This window comes from Anomaloglossus baeobatrachus, chromosome 9 (genome assembly GCF_048569485.1).
Source record: "Anomaloglossus baeobatrachus isolate aAnoBae1 chromosome 9, aAnoBae1.hap1, whole genome shotgun sequence".
Lineage (NCBI taxonomy): Eukaryota > Metazoa > Chordata > Amphibia > Anura > Aromobatidae > Anomaloglossus > Anomaloglossus baeobatrachus.
This window is the reverse complement of record NC_134361.1, coordinates 26745305-26760804: the sequence shown is the minus strand read 5'-3', so window position 1 is coordinate 26760804 and position 15500 is coordinate 26745305. Positions and strand designations below refer to the sequence as shown.

The 15500-nt window shown below is 41.2% G+C and overlaps 2 protein-coding genes across 2 annotated transcripts in view; both read right to left on the bottom strand.

Annotated features, from left to right (window-relative positions):
- Positions 1-2319, bottom strand: part of LOC142250346 (uncharacterized) — a 31429-nt gene extending 29110 nt beyond the window's left edge. The window contains exon 1 of the mRNA XM_075322497.1: positions 2273-2319. The gene's annotated coding sequence lies outside the window, so the exon portion shown is untranslated. The remainder of the gene's footprint in view (positions 1-2272) is intronic.
- A 1977-nt stretch (positions 2320-4296) lies between these two features.
- On the bottom strand, positions 4297-12413 carry LOC142251752 (uncharacterized). The gene is made up of 4 exons (XM_075324803.1): positions 12349-12413; positions 7929-12283; positions 7591-7700; positions 4297-5456 (listed from the first exon to the last, which is right to left on the bottom strand). The coding sequence occupies exons 1-4, from the start codon at positions 12411-12413 to the stop codon at positions 5382-5384; spliced, it is 4605 nt and encodes a 1534-aa protein (XP_075180918.1). The 3' UTR covers positions 4297-5381.
- Positions 12414-15500: the final 3087 nt, after the last annotated feature.

Genomic DNA, 15500 nt, shown 5'->3' with positions numbered 1-15500 from the left:
ACTTGAGAGATAGTTGATAGGTGACATCTGTCGAAGGTCTATAGCCAGCTTAAAGTTGACCATAAACATTGGATGGATGTCAACGGAATGATCATTTGGCTGACAACCGTTTCAGCTTACGCTTTCATAAAAAGAAACACACCTTCAACCAAGCGCTCCTATGTTCTCTATGAGAAACTCACTGGCTGACACGTAGGCCAACTGCTTATCTCTGGGAGAACAAAGCAATCGGCAGTCCAAAAACAATCAAGCCCCTTCAACATCTCCCTCAACTATCAGTTGACCGGTGCTTCCATGCACATTACATTGTCTGCCAAACTGGTTGATATTGGCAGCTTCGAATGGCATTACTCTAATGTGTATTGGGGCCTTAAGTAAAAAAATTTATCTTCAAATACTACATTAGAGCATTTTTAGTGATATAAGAGGTTCTTGGGACCTTCATCCATAAGCCAGAGCAGAGAGCTAGTGCCAAAAATGTGTTTCACTCCTACCATGAATGTATGGACACCTCCATGATCTCTATGGGTTTGTAATGTGTAATTTCTCTTGTGGGGGTGATACAGAAAAACTAGACAAACTAGTCAAAATTGGTCAATGAAGGTCTCAACAACAGAACTGAATGGAATGAACTTTTTAGATGTTGCACAATCTGGACAACGCTGGTGGTTTTTATCATGGACTGCATGTTGTACTGTCTACATTCCAACAGAATATGGGGTTTTCTCCAGAAATAGCTCTCGAAATGTTTACTGGTATCATCAAAGTTTTCATGTCTTATGTGAATAATGAGTTCCTCCTGGTAACAAAACATCTCTGTCCCTGAAGTTTGGCCTTCTTCCTATGTAGGCTTTCGAGTGCCATTTCTCATCGTTACATTAGTTGACGTTGACTTTGGAGTGGGCTTAGCAAAACGGAGCGCTCCATCTCCACATTCATACACACAGTCATTGAGATGTTTTAGAACATATTTGCACATACTCCACCATAAAGATCACAATCTGGACTATTTCTCGGCTGTGGCAATACTCACAAATATCTACAACGTCACAACGTCATAGCTCAGTGCCAAACCTTGTGCAAACAGCTCTTGGAAGCAATCTCTCTTGTGCAAAGCCTGGAATTAGCCGAGGCGTTGACTGTATACAGCTTGAATAAATATTTCTGTATTTGGAGTGACAGGGAATATGACATATGCATGAAGTGTCCTGTGAGTCACGAGCGATGACGCGCTATTGTTCATGGCGATTGCTTCTTCGTAGCAACAATGGGCGCGGAAAAATAAGTTTGAAGTTGGGAGGGAATTGGCAAGACGTAAGGAGTTTTCGCACAAAATTAATATTAATCAATAGATCTTGGGATAATAATAATTTCCACAATTGGAAATTATTAATAAATTTTTCCTGTGCTGAGATAATCTTATATATGTGTCCCTGCTGTGTACTGTGTAATGGCCGTGTCTGACCGTACAGGGACATGGTCTGATCATACCACAGCTACTGGCAGGGAAATGTTTTACCTCACAAAAAGTAGAATTTTGCGTCCTCCCCTGCCCAGGAGATGTGGTGTGATAAGACCATGTCCCTGTATGGTCAGACACGGCCATTACACAGTACACAGCAGGGACATATATATATAAGATTCTCTCAGCTCAGGAATATTTTATATAATCACATCCAATTGTGAAAATTATTATTTTTCCAAGATCTATTGATTAAAATGAACTTTGTTCATGGGAAAACTCCTTTATTCCCGATGGTCTGAAAGTGGAAAGATTCAGGGGTTTGTACCAATGTGAAAGGAGGCAGAATGCCTTTAAGTGGTAAAACATGACGAATTGTGTTCTTCATTTTCTCAGTAAATTGTTGGCAGTTTTTTATTTGAGGAACCTGCATTTTTTATGGAGGTACTGTCTGGTACCTCTCTGGACCCCATGGCACCAGAGCCTTTTTGGCTACTTGTTAGCTGCAGCATTGGGCAAAGCCACAACCACATATGTGCAATGAAGGAAATCAGTTGGACCTCCTTGGTCTATGCTATGGACTGGACACCTAATACATAAAGCTGAGTGTATGTGTGTGTGTATGTGTGTGTGGTGTGTGTATGTGTGTGTGTGTGTGTGTGTGTATGTCCGCAAAAGGAATCCGCACCATCGTATTTAAAATCATGAAAATTTGCACAGACGCCTCATGTGACTCAGGGAACGTCATAGACTATGTTTTGAGGGGAAATTGTAACCCTGTTCTTTACAGTTATTCGCCAGCTTACTTACTGTTTGGATGTGTGAGGTGATATATTGGCTGTTTTGACAGCTATCCTGGATATTTATCAGGTGGCCTATAGTAACCAATCACAGATCTGCTTCCATTTTGCTATTGGTCATTAATAGGAGCTCTGATTGGTTGCTACAGGCAACAAAATACATTCTTAGTAATAGACAGCTTATGTGTCAGTTAATATGATTTTTTTGGAGAGAGGGACAAAGAGAGACAGAGATGGCTAGAGAGACAGAGAGACACATAGAGAGACAAAGAGAGAGACAAAGTGACAGACAGACAGAGATAGACAGAGAGAGAGACACAGAGAGACAGAGACAAAGAGAGAGACAGAGTGACAGACAGACATAGACAGAGAGAGAGACACACACAGAGAGACAGGGACGAAGAGAGAAACAGAGAGACAGAGTGACAGACAGACATAGACAGAGAGAGACACACAGAGAGACAGTGACAAAGAGAGAGACAGATAGACAGAGTGACAGACAGACATAGACAGAGAGAGAGACACACACAGAGAGACAGGGACAAAGGGAAAGACAGAGAGACAGAGTGACAGACAGACATAGACAGAGAGAGAGACACACAGAGAGACAGGGACAAAGAGAGAGACAGAGAGACAAAGTGACAGACAGACATAGACAGAGAGAGAGAAAGAGAGACACACACAGAGAGACAGGGACAAAGAGAGAGACAGAGAGACCGAGTGACAGACAGACATTGACAGAGAGAGAGACAGAGAGACAGGGACAAAGAGAGAGACAGAGAGACAGAGTGACAGACAGACATAGACAGAGAGAAAGAGAGACACACAGAGACACAGGGACAAAGGGAAAGACAGAGAGACAGAGTGACAGACAGACATAGACAGAGAGACACACAGAGAGACAGGGACAAAGAGAGAGACAGAGAGACAGACAGAGAGAGAGAGAGACACAGAGAGACAGGGACAAAGAGAGAGACAGAGAGACCGAGTGACAGACAGACATTGACAGAGAGAGAGAGAGACAGAGAGACAGGGACAAAGAGAGAGACAGAGAGACAGAGTGACAGAGAGAGACAGAGAGAGACACAGAGAGACAGGGACAAAGAGAGAGACAGAGAGACAGAGTGACAGACAGACATAGACAGAGAAAGAGAGACACAGAGAGACAGGGACAAAGAGAGAGACAGAGTGACAGACAGAGAGAAAGAGAGACAGAGTGACAGACAGAGAGAAAGAGAGACATACAGAGTTAGACAGAGAGAGACAGAGACAAACAGAAAGACAGACAAAGAGAGACAGAGAAAGGCAGAGACAGACAGAGACAGACAGAGAGAGAGAGACACAAAGACAGACACAGAGAGACAGACAGAGAAAGGCAGAGAGAGACGGAGAGAGAGACAGAGAGAGAGACAGACAGAGAGACAGACAGAGAGACAGAGAGATAGAGAGGCAGACAGAGATAGAGAGTCAGACAGAGAGAATGAGAGAGAAAGACAGACACAGAGACAGAGAGACAGAGAGACAGAGAGAGACTTAAAGAGACAGAGAGACACAGAGGGACAGAGACAAAGAGAGACAGAGTGACAGATAGACAGAGAGAGACAGACAGAGAGAGGCAGAGAGACACAAAGAGACAGACAAAGACAGACAGATAAAGTCAGAGAGAATGAGAGAGCCAGACAGAGAGAGACAGACACACACAGAGACAGAGAGACAGACAGAGAGAGACATAGAGAGGGAGACAGACAGAGAAAGGGAGAGCGGGAGAGAGACAGAGAGACACTTAGTTATTATCCCGGGCAACGCCAGGTACTATAGCTGGTCAATATTATAAACCTGAAATACCCCGTTCCATATGTGCCAATTTGGTACTTAGTTTTTCAAGAGTATGGTCTCGTGCTTTGCATCCATGGGCAGATGAGTCCCTCCTTGTGGAGCATCCAGATTATCCACTGGGTAAAAATTAGTGTGATTTTTCAATTATGAAATTAATATTTTTAAAAAAATAAAATAAATATTTTCTATCAGTCCATGTAATTTTTGGCAGAAATAATTTAATTGATTTCATACTAATGACATAAATACATCGCTGCTCATTGTAATGAGCTAAATAAACAAGATGGAGAATAACATATATTAACATTAATAGTGTTGTCCAACTTTTTTTTTCTTTTAGCTTAAATGCATGAATTTTTAGGCTCAATTTTTTTTTAACAATTGGATGTTATGAAAAATTTTGCACCTTTTGGTTTTAATTATCTTGTTTTGCTGCACGTTCAACTGTAGTCTGGTCATATATCAGAAAAAGACATATAAAGGGATACAAATTCTCAGAGCATCATGCATTTAAATAATAAAAAAAATTCTCCAAAGGTGGACAACCGCCTTACGAGCCAACCAAGGACATTGAGGAACATCTGCTCTTAGTCCAGCTCAGTCTGAGAACAACTGAAAATATATACATATACAAGGCGTAATAAATATAATATTACAGTACAGGTTACTTATTACAGATACTTGGTGTCAAGGGTGTACGCGGAAGAGAGAAGGACCACCGGACTATAATAAGGTCGGTGGGTAAAATATTTAGTAGGATCTCCATCCCACTTGACACCCTACAATCAATAGAAGTGGTGTACACATACTCCTCTTCATTATAGTCTTTCCTGGCTTTCTTACATTTGTCATGTAGTCATCAGTCCTGATGGAATCTGTTTGCCTCCTGCTGTCTCCTCTCCTGAGACCGGCATACTGGTCCTCTGCATCCGAGATGGCCACCTTAGTGGCCTTAGAGGCACGGAGATGACGATGGTGATGGTGGCCCACCTGGTCCTAGAGTCTTTGTTGTCCCAAAAAGTCATAAGTTGACCAGGATTATGAAAGATGGTGGGTAGTTGGAGGCTCCATTACAGATTTTTACCAGAATTTTACCAGTGAATTGGTTCAACCAGAGCCGGGCCGACTCCATCTCTTGAGCACATAGTCTGTAAATGTGGCATATTTCTGATGTGAATCATCTCACATCCCTTTTTCTTGACACTTTTACATTGTGATTTTTTTTTGTTTTTACCCCCGTAGTACAACATGTTTGAGTTTTTTTTAGGGACGCTGAAGTTTAATTAATAAGGATTCACAATGTCTTCATTTACAACGTACACCGTGGGTCGCCTTCTCCTCCTAGATGAACGGGCGATCTAGAAAAAGAAAGGGTAATATTTATTATATATCACATTTGCTACTATTTTGGTTATGTATAGGGGTCCATCATTGTAAGGACCTTTGAGGTCTCTTCCAACTCTACCTTTCTATGATTCTATACATATAGCTGGGATGATTTAGTAAAAACCTGCCCTCGCAGGGGGTTGGACCCGATGGCCCTTAAGGTCACTTCCAACTCTACTGTTCTAGGATTCTATGATTCTAAGGACAAGCTGCTGTGAGGAGTAAATAATGGACTGTTGGCCGGTGTACTTTGGTCTTCACATTATGATCAGTGGTGGACTGAAGGCTAGGAGTGGCCTACCCTCTCGAGAGATCAGCAGTAGTGATGAGCAGACCCAGACTGTAAAAGTCATAATTTAAAAAAGCCGTATAGGGTCTCTCTTATTTTGATACACAGCCAAGATAAGTGCACGGCTGGGGGCTGCAGCCTGTAGCCATATGCTTTATTTGTGCTGGGTATCATAATATGGGGGACCCTACGCCAACTTATTTATTTATTTTTACACCAGGATAGGGACACAGACAACGTGTGTGATTGCAAGCAGTCAGACACATAGGGTGGAATGTGGTCTGACTGCAACCAATCACAAACGCGGAGACTGCCGGTGGGTGAGGGAAGCAGTGCAAATGTATGAAGGATAATAAGCAGCCTCGGAAGCAGTGTTACCGATGTGTGGGAGACTTGGTAAGTATAACACACCTGCTTTATTCCCCCTACCCTTTTCTACCACCATTTTAAAGCACATGATTTGGTTCCCCATAGACTCATATGGCAATCGACGTCCAGGCAGTTATCTGGGATCAATTCTGGGCTGTTTTTTTTACAACCTGGTTGGATCTGCCAATCTCAGGTATCTGCGTGTTAGCCCATCACTAATTGGCAGTGGGCTTTCGGTTACGAAACGTGATGTGGGACTAATTGTTGGGCAGCCAATTATACCCTGCCTTGAGCTTCCATAAAAGGCAGACCTGGAGGCCATAGTTAGATCTCTAGTTTCTATTGCAATCCATCATCACCCATTGATTGTGTTGTGAAGGTACCACTGAGCTGACAGAGGTAACCATCTACCTTTGCTGTATACATACAGCATGAGGTGAGAAAGGGGTGACCTTGGTCAATTCACTGTTTTGTGTCTACCTCTCCTACGGGGACTAATGCCCTAACTGGATATGAGGAAAGTGATGGTTTTAGGAGTTTGAGGCAAAATTGGTGCTTTGCCCGATGCCAAGTCTAGCGTCAGCATACGGTTTGCCCGGTAAAGTGCAGACGACACTCAGTTGGCCTAGGTTTCCATTGGTGACATCCTATTGGAATCCACTGTCAATCATGACAGCGGTATTTAACAGGTTGGAATTGATTGGGAGACCATTCCAACGATGTTTTGCCTCCCAAAATAGAATAAAAAGATCTCCGAAAGTCATATGGACTCCAAAAGGTCATGATAAAAAAACTATAGCTAGTACCGTAAAAAATAAATAAATCAAGAACCTATACAACTCCATTGACAAAAAAAGTGATATCTTTTGGTAGGTGAGGTGGAAAAATCGAAAGGAAAGGGGTGTAAACTTGTACTTTGTCACCTATGGTCCTGCAAAAACCTAGATCCAGCCCTGCCTGGTGCAATGTGCAACTCTGTAAACCTTATACAAGGTTTGTTTGTAGGTTAATGGAAACATATTAATCTGCATAGGAGCTGTTTATAAAAAAGGTACTATTTTTTTACATCAATTTTACAACTTTTCTCCATTTTTTAGATATATTGTGAAAATATAAAAATACCCTATTGTGGAATCTAATATCTAAATGGCTACAAAGAGCATTTATCACTCTGGAGGACCCAACTGAGTAACGCTTAATTTGCCCTTTAGAGGCGCTGCAGGGAAATTGAAAACTCGCAGACTAAATATCCAAACTTTTACATAAGCTAATGGCGGTTACCAGCCCTAAGATACCCTGTTAATAAGTTATCTTATCGGGAACCTTATAATAAAAGGGTATTGTCTCAAGGAGAATACTCTTTTAAGTCATTTGGAAGATGTATTATTAGTTACTGCCATCCTCATTATCTATTGATTCAAAAGAATATCCTTTATTTCTATACTTACTGCGTAGACGATGCAACAAAGACAGCTGAGACACAGGATAACTGCCAAGCAAATGAGAATGATGCCCCAAAACGGAAGACCCAAACCTCCTTGTGTAGACTTGTTAGTACCTGTCAGAAACGCATAAAATAAAATATTAACTCCATTATCAGGCGGTTTCTTTATGATTTAACTTTGTGTTGTAATTTTTTGGAAAATATTTGAGTTTTGTTGGGGTTTTTTCTTCCTACCACAATTTTGTTGCTGGTGTCCTAAACTTCTGACAACCAGCTTTTTAATCATATAAGGCTGAGTTGGATAACTCCTTGAATGGCATAACATAATGTATGTGAACTTACTTGATGAAATTATGATGCTATGGCTGGAAGAAGACACTTTTGCTACAGATGCCATTGATTCTTTGGTGGTAGAAGATGTTAGTTTAGACTTGACAGTTGTCTCCATAGTACTTGTGGTAAGACTTGTGGACTTAGACGTTGATACAGTGTGTGTAGCTCTTGAGCTAGTACTTAGTTCTGAAGTTGTTGGTTTTCTTGTGGTACTTGTTTTTGGGGTACCAGTAGTAGTTGTTGTAGAAGTTGTAGTTGTGGTTGGTTTCATTGTTGGATGTGGGCTAGACGTGGTAGCTCTAGGTGTTGTTTTGGTGGTAGTTGCTGATTTGCTTGTAGCTGTTGTAGTTGAAGGTATCTGGGTGGTAGTTGGTGTCACTGTTGTAGTTGTAGTAATTGTTGTCTCTGGTGTTGTTGTTGTTGATGTTGTTGTTGTAGTACTTGTAGTTGTGCTATAAGCAGACGTTGTTAGCTGTGAAGGAGATGTTTTCTTTCTCGTTGTAGAACTAGTAATGGTAAGGGATGTTGTGGTCTCAGAGGTAGTTGTAGTTTCCATACTAGATGTCGGTGGCTTACTTGATGTCTTAGTTGTTGTCTTTTGTGTTGTTGTAGATGTTGGTGTTGTTGTTATTGTAGTAGGTATAGTACTTGTTGTTGTGGTATAAGTAGACGTTGCTAGCTGTGAAGGAGTTGTTTTCTTTCTTGTTGTAGAACTAGTAATGGTAATGGATGTTGTGGTCTCAGGGGTAGTTGTAGTTTCCATATTAGATGTTGGTGGCTTACTTGATGTCTTAGTTGTTGTCTTTTGTGTTGTTGTAGATGTTGGTGTTGTTGTTGTTGTAGTAGGTATAGTACTTGTAGTTGTGGTATAAGTAGACGTTGCTAGCTGTGAAGGAGTTGTTTTCTTTCTTGTTGTAGAACTAGTAGTGGTAAGGGATGTTATGGTCTCAGGGGTAGTTGTAGTTTCCATACTAGATGTCGGTGGCTTACTTGATGTCTTAGTTGTTGTCTTTTGTGTTGTTGTAGATGTTGGTGTTGTTGTTATTGTAGTAGGTATAGTACTTGTAGTTGTGGTATAAGTAGACGTTGCTAGCTGTGAAGGAGTTGTTTTCTTTCTTGTTGTAGAACTAGTAATGGTAATGGATGTTGTGGTCTCAGGGGTAGTTGTAGTTTCCATACTAGATGTTGGTGGCTTACTTGATGTCTTAGTTGTTGTCTTTTGTGTTGTTGTAGATGTTGGTGTTGTTGTTATTGTAGTAGGTATAGTACTTGTAGTTGTGGTATAAGTAGATGTTGCTAGATGTGGAGTTGTTTTCTTTCTTGTTGTAGAACTAGTAATGGTAATGGATGTTGTGGTCTCAGAGGTAGTTGTAGTTTCCATACTAGATGTTGGTGGCTTACTTGATGTCTTAGTTGTTGTCTTTTGTGTTGTTGTAGATGTTGGTGTTGTTGTGCTGGTGGTCTCAGTGTCCCATGTAGTATTGTCGTTCTCTGGTTTAGTACTAGTATCAGGGGAAGTATCTGTAGTATCTTCATGATGAGTGTTGGTGCTAGTGGTCTCAGTGTCCCATGTAGTATTGTCGTTCTCTGGTTTAGTACTAGTATCAGGGGAAGTATCTGTAGTATCTTCATGATGAGTGTTGGTGCTGGTGGTCTCAGTGTCCCATGTAGTATCACTGTTATCTGGTTTAGTACTAGTATCAGGGGAAGTATCTGTACTATCTTTGTGATAAGTGTTGGTGGTCTCAGTGTCCCATGTAGTATCGTCATTCTCTGGTTTAGTACTAATATCAGGGGAAGTATCTGTAGTATCTTCATGATGAGTGTTGGTGCTGGTGGTCTCAGTGTCCCATGTAGTATCACTGTTCTCTGGTTTGGTACTAGTATCAGGGGAAGTATCTGTAGTATCTTCATGATGAGTGTTGGTGCTGGTGGTCTCAGTGTCCCATGTAGTATCACTGTTCTCTGGTTTGGTACTAGTATCAGGGGAAGTATCTGTACTATCTTTGTGATAAGTGTTGGTGCTGGTGGTCTCAGTGTCCCATGTAGTATCGTCATTCTCTGGTTTAGTACTAGTATCAGGGTAAGTATCTGTAGTATCTTCATGATGAGTGTTGGTGCTGGTGATCTCAGTGTCCCATGTAGTATCGTCGTTCTCTGGTTTAGTACTAATATCAGGGGAAGTAGCTGTAGTATCTTCATGATGAGTGTTGGTGCTGGTGGTCTCAGTGTCCCATGTAGTATCACTGTTCTCTGGTTTGGTACTAGTATCAGGGGAAGTAGCTGTAGTATCTTCATGATGAGTGTTGGTGCTGGTGGTCTCAGTGTCCCATGTAGTATCACTGTTCTCTGGTTTGGTACTAGTATCAGGAAAAGTATCTGTAGTATCTTCATGATGAGTGTTGGTGCTGGTGGTCTCAGTGTCCCATGTAGTATTGCTGTTCTCTGGTTTGGTACTAGTATCAGGAAAAGTATCTGTAGTATCTTCATGATGAGTGTTGGTGCTGGTGGTCTCAGTGTCCCATGTAGTATCGTCGTTCTCTGGTTTAGTACTAATATCAGGGGAAGTATCTGTAGTATCTTCGTGATGAGTGTTGGTTCTGGTGGTCTCAGTGTCCCATGTAGTATCACTGTTCTCTGGTTTGGTACTAGTATCAGGGGAAGTATCTGTAGTATCTTCGTGATGAGTGTTGGTGCTGGTGGTCTCAGTATCCCATGTAGTATCACTGTTCTCTGGTTTGGTACTAATATCAGGGGAAGTATCTGTAGTATCTTCATGATAAGTGTTGGTGGTCTCAGTGTCCCATGTAGTATTGCTGTTTTCTGGTTTGGTACTAGTATCAGTGGAAGTATCTGTAGTATCTTCGTGATGAGTGTTGGTTCTGGTGGTCTCAGTGTCCCATGTAGTATCACTGTTCTCTGGTTTGGTACTAGTATCAGGGGAAGTATCTGTAGTATCTTCGTGATGAGTGTTGGTGCTGGGGGTCTCAGTGTCCCATGTAGTATCACTGTTCTCTGGTTTGGTACTAGTATCAGGGGAAGTATCTGTAGTATCTTCGTGATGAGTGTTGGTGCTGGTGGTCTCAGTATCCCATGTAGTATCACTGTTCTCTGGTTTGGTACTAATATCAGGGGAAGTATCTGTAGTATCTTCGTGATAAGTGTTGGTGGTCTCAGTGTCCCATGTAGTATTGCTGTTTTCTGGTTTGGTACTAGTATCAGTGGAAGTATCTGTAGTATCTTCGTGATCAGTGTTGGTTCTGGTGGTCTCAGTGTCCCATGTAGTATTGCTGTTCTCTGGTTTGGTACTAGTATCAGGAAAAGTATCTGTAGTATCTTCATGATGAGTGTTGGTTCTGGTGGTCTCAGTGTCCCATGTAGTATCACTGTTCTCTGGTTTAGTACTAATATCAGGGGAAGTATCTGTAGTATCTTCATGATGAGTGTTGGTTCTGGTGGTCTCAGTGTCCCATGTAGTATCACTGTGTTCTGGTTTGGTACTAGTATCAGGGGAAGTATCTGTAGTATTTTCATGATGAGTTTTGGTGCTGGTGGTCTCAGTGTCCCATGTAGTATTGCTGTTCTCTGGTTTGGTACTATTATCAGGAAAAGTATCTGTAGTATCTTCATGATGAGTGTTGGTTCTGGTGGTCTCAGTGTCCCATGTAGTATCACTGTGTTCTGGTTTGGTACTAGTATCAGGAAAAGTATCTGTAGTATCTTCATGATGAGTGTTGGTGCTGGTGGTCTCAGTGTCCCATGTAGTATCACTGTGTTCTGGTTTGGTACTAATAACAGGAAAAGTATCTGTAGTATCTTCATGATGAGTGTTGGTGCTGGTGGTCTCAGTGTCCCATGTAGTATCACTGTGTTCTGGTTTGGTACTAGTATCAGGGGAAGTATCTGTAGTATTTTCATGATGAGTGTTGGTGCTGGTGGTCTCAGTATCCCATGTAGTATTGCTGTTCTCTGGTTTGGTACTAGTATCAGGGGAAGTATCTGTAGTATTTTCATGATGAGTGTTGGTGCTGGTGGTCTCAGTGTCCCATGTAGTATTGCTGTTCTCTGGTTTGGTACTAGTATCAGGGGAAGTATCTGTAGTATCTTCGTGATGAGTGTTGGTGCTGGTGGTCTCAGTGTCCCATGTAGTATTGCTGTTTTCTGGTTTGGTACTAGTATCAGGGGAAGTATCTGTAGTATCTTCGTGATGAGTGTTGGTTCTGGTGGTCTCAGTGTCCCATGTAGTATCACTGTGTTCTGGTTTGGTACTAGTATCAGGGGAAGTATCTGTAATATCTTCATGATGAGTGTTGGTTCTGGTGGTCTCAGTGTCCCATGTAGTATCACTGTGTTCTGGTTTGGTACTAGTATCAGTGGAAGTATCTGTAGTATCTTCGTGATGAGTGTTGGTGCTGGTGTCCTCAGTGACCCGTGTGATATCACTGTTCTCTGGTTTGGTACTAGTATCAGGGGAAGTATGTGTAGTATCTTCATGATGAGTGTTGGTGCTGGTGTCCTCAGTGACCCGTGTGATATCACTGTTCTCTGGTTTGGTACTAGTATCAGGGGAAGTATGTGTAGTATCTTCATGATGAGTGTTGGTGCTAGTGCTGGGGCTCTTTCTGCCTATGGTAGTACTGGTATCCTCCGGCATGGTGTGAGTAACAGAGGAGGCTTTTGTAGTATCTTTTTCTTCAGTGGTGGTAGTATTGGGAATGGTGACAGTGGTAAACGTACTAGAAGCAGTTATTATGGAATGTAAAGTTTCCGCAACTGACGCGGTCTCTGAAAAAGACACTCTACTGTTCGACTGTTCATTAGTGTTCCTCGTCACAGTAGGGTTTACTGTGGAATCACTTTGGTTAGTTTTCTTAGCAGTTGACATAGTTATTATTGGGCGAGCAGTTGTAGGGTGGGTACTAGTAGAAGTAGCAGTGGTCAGTTCAGAAGTAGTTTTGAGAGTATGGCTGGTTGCAGTGTATGTTGACCTTGAAGTCTTTAGAGAGGTGCTGTGGGTACATTTCGGTTTTTTACGTGCTGTTGTTTGGGCTGCATACAAAAAAATAAATAAAAAAGAGAGACACAGACATTAATATACGAATTGTTCTCATGTACAGTAGTCTATGTAGCTGTATTTGTGCTATGGGCCAAGAATTCGCTATCATTCAAGCATTGTCTTCTACCTTACACTATGTCTACCATTCTCTTTCCAATAAAACTCTTTTTTTTAATTTTCTGAATTACTTTTTTTGTCTTTGGGGTAATGAAACACCTACATAGGTGCTCAATACCCAAAATGCCACATAGAAAAATGTATTCAACTTTTTAGCATATCAGTATCTTATTATTAATATAAACAAGTTGCCTTCATTTTTATAGAAGCTTTAAATTTCATAGCAGTTTATCCATTTTACGGTTAACTTCTGATCATTTTTTACCCTTGAGTACTCTGTTGTGCTAAGATATGTAGAACAATGAATATGGGAATATAGACCTGCATTACTGCTATGAAAACCATGTAAAAATTGAGATAGCACACAAAAATGACCAATTTTATGTCAGCCCAATAGCCAATGTCAAGGCAACCTCTTTTTGTTGGGTCCCTGTAAAACTAATGCCTCTCTTTGGGTTAAAAAACCTACAATTTACCATGTAAAAATTGAGATACTTAGCACACAAAAATGGCCAGTTTTATGTGAGCCCAACAGCCAACTATGTTTCATTTCAGTTTGCACCTGGTCACATCTGATGCTTTATGTGTGAACAAAACGCGCGTGAGCAACATTGTGCTCGGGTACGCTCGGTGCTCAGCCCTGTGCAAGCCGCTTGCAGTGTTTGAACGGCGCACACTGGGGGTAACAATGGCGTGATCACATGTAGTGTGCAACCCAAAAGAATTGTTTGAAAAAGCCCGCCGACCCTCCCCGGAAGTGACCTTCTTATGGCTGGCTGCATGTGGACAGATCAGAAAAAAAATTCTCAACATTGAATCCGGTTTAAAGTTATGCTGAGAAGTGGTCACCATGAACCATCTACTCAGACAGCACTACTCATAAGGACATATTAAAAAACTAGAGGACAAAGAGTATATGTGCAAAATAGACACATTTTTATTAGGAAAAAAACACAATAGGCAATTAAAAACACGAATAAGACATCACCAAAATGAATAATCTGGGGGAATTTTAAGATTGTTACACATAAATGACAGGGCCTTTCTCAGAAAAACACCCAAACCATTCCAGATACCCAGGATACAAGTGGATCCAAGAGATAATTAAAGTAAGGGTATCACAAAGTGTAATTAGAATTAAATCGGGTAAATCTGAGACTCCTAGTCATATATACAATTACTATTCAAAATGGGATAGGATTAGTATCACAAAGCACCACCCAGGACTATTCGTAGGATTAATGTATAGCTGCCAAATGCAAACAAAGAAGATCCGTTGTAAGAGCACAATAGTCACATATAGGTTGTGTATGTAAAAGAACCCTCTATGGAGCTCCCAACCATGGACAGAGTGTTACCTGGGAATCTGGTGCATAACAGGGTAAAGCCTTCAGTTTGGAGACCCCCACAGTGAGGAACCTGGACGTCATCGACGCGCGTTTCGCATGGTGAGACAGCTTTTTCAAGATGGAGAGTACCATCTAGGAGTCTCAGATTTACCCGATTTAAGTTTAATTACACTTTGTGATACCCTTACTTTAATTATCTCTTGGATCCACTTGTATCCTAGGTATCTGGAATGGTTTGGGTGTTTTTCTGAGAAAGGCCCTGTCATTTATGTGTAACAATCTTAAAATTCCCCCCAGATGATTCATTTTGGTGATGTCTTATTCGTGTTTTTAATTGTCTATTGTGGTTGTTTCCTAATAAAAATTTGTGTATTTTGCACATATACTCTTTGTATGTGGACAGAGACTCAAACTGCCAATCAGTGACTTGCTCTGGGGTTTGAGTCCAGATCGAGCCTGTGGAGGCTTGGCTTGTTTGCTGCCGGCGATCCGAGCCTCCACAGAACCGCTCATTTCTAGTGGTTAGTTGCTTGTTAACAAGTCCTCCTTTATGGAAGTGAACAAACCCCTTTAACACTAGAAGTCCCAGAGAGGGGTCATTTAACATTTCTACCATTGGAACCCTATGGAGCTCGAAATTTCTGGGACTTCTAGTGTTAAGACACGTGTATTCTGTTAATAGTGCTTACGAAAGTAGCTGCAGAAACTCTGATTTCCCTTCATAAAATACCCCAACCTTAATGACAAATGATTAAAGAGTTAAACTGTTGATAAAGACTGAAACATACTTTTGGTAAGGTATTTGTACTATGTATGATACGTACAGTGTTTGGATGTTTTTAGATGTGTGTCCCGTGTTGTGCCTGATTCTGAGCCATAAAGACCTAAGGAAATAAATGTAAAAATTAAAAAAAGGATAATGATTAAGTGGACTGATAATAGCAACTGTACATAAAGATTTTGCTTCTAAAATGTAAGACTTCCAAATCAAGGGGTTCTACCAAGATGGAATACGAAAGCTAACAAAGGAGTGTTCCGGGAATCGTATACTGGACCCAT

Excerpts from the sequence above, each read along its gene's own strand:
- LOC142251752 (XM_075324803.1), bottom strand. The coding sequence starts at position 12,413 with ATGAAGATACTACACATACTTCCCCTGATACTAGTACCAAACCAGAGA. Across the intron at positions 12,284-12,348 it reads AGAACAGTGATATCACACGG|TACCAAACCAGAACACAGTG; the intron begins GTCACTGAGGAC and ends CACTGATACTAG. Across the intron at positions 7,701-7,928 it reads TAGCATCATAATTTCATCAA|GTACTAACAAGTCTACACAA; the intron begins GTAAGTTCACAT and ends CGTTTCTGACAG.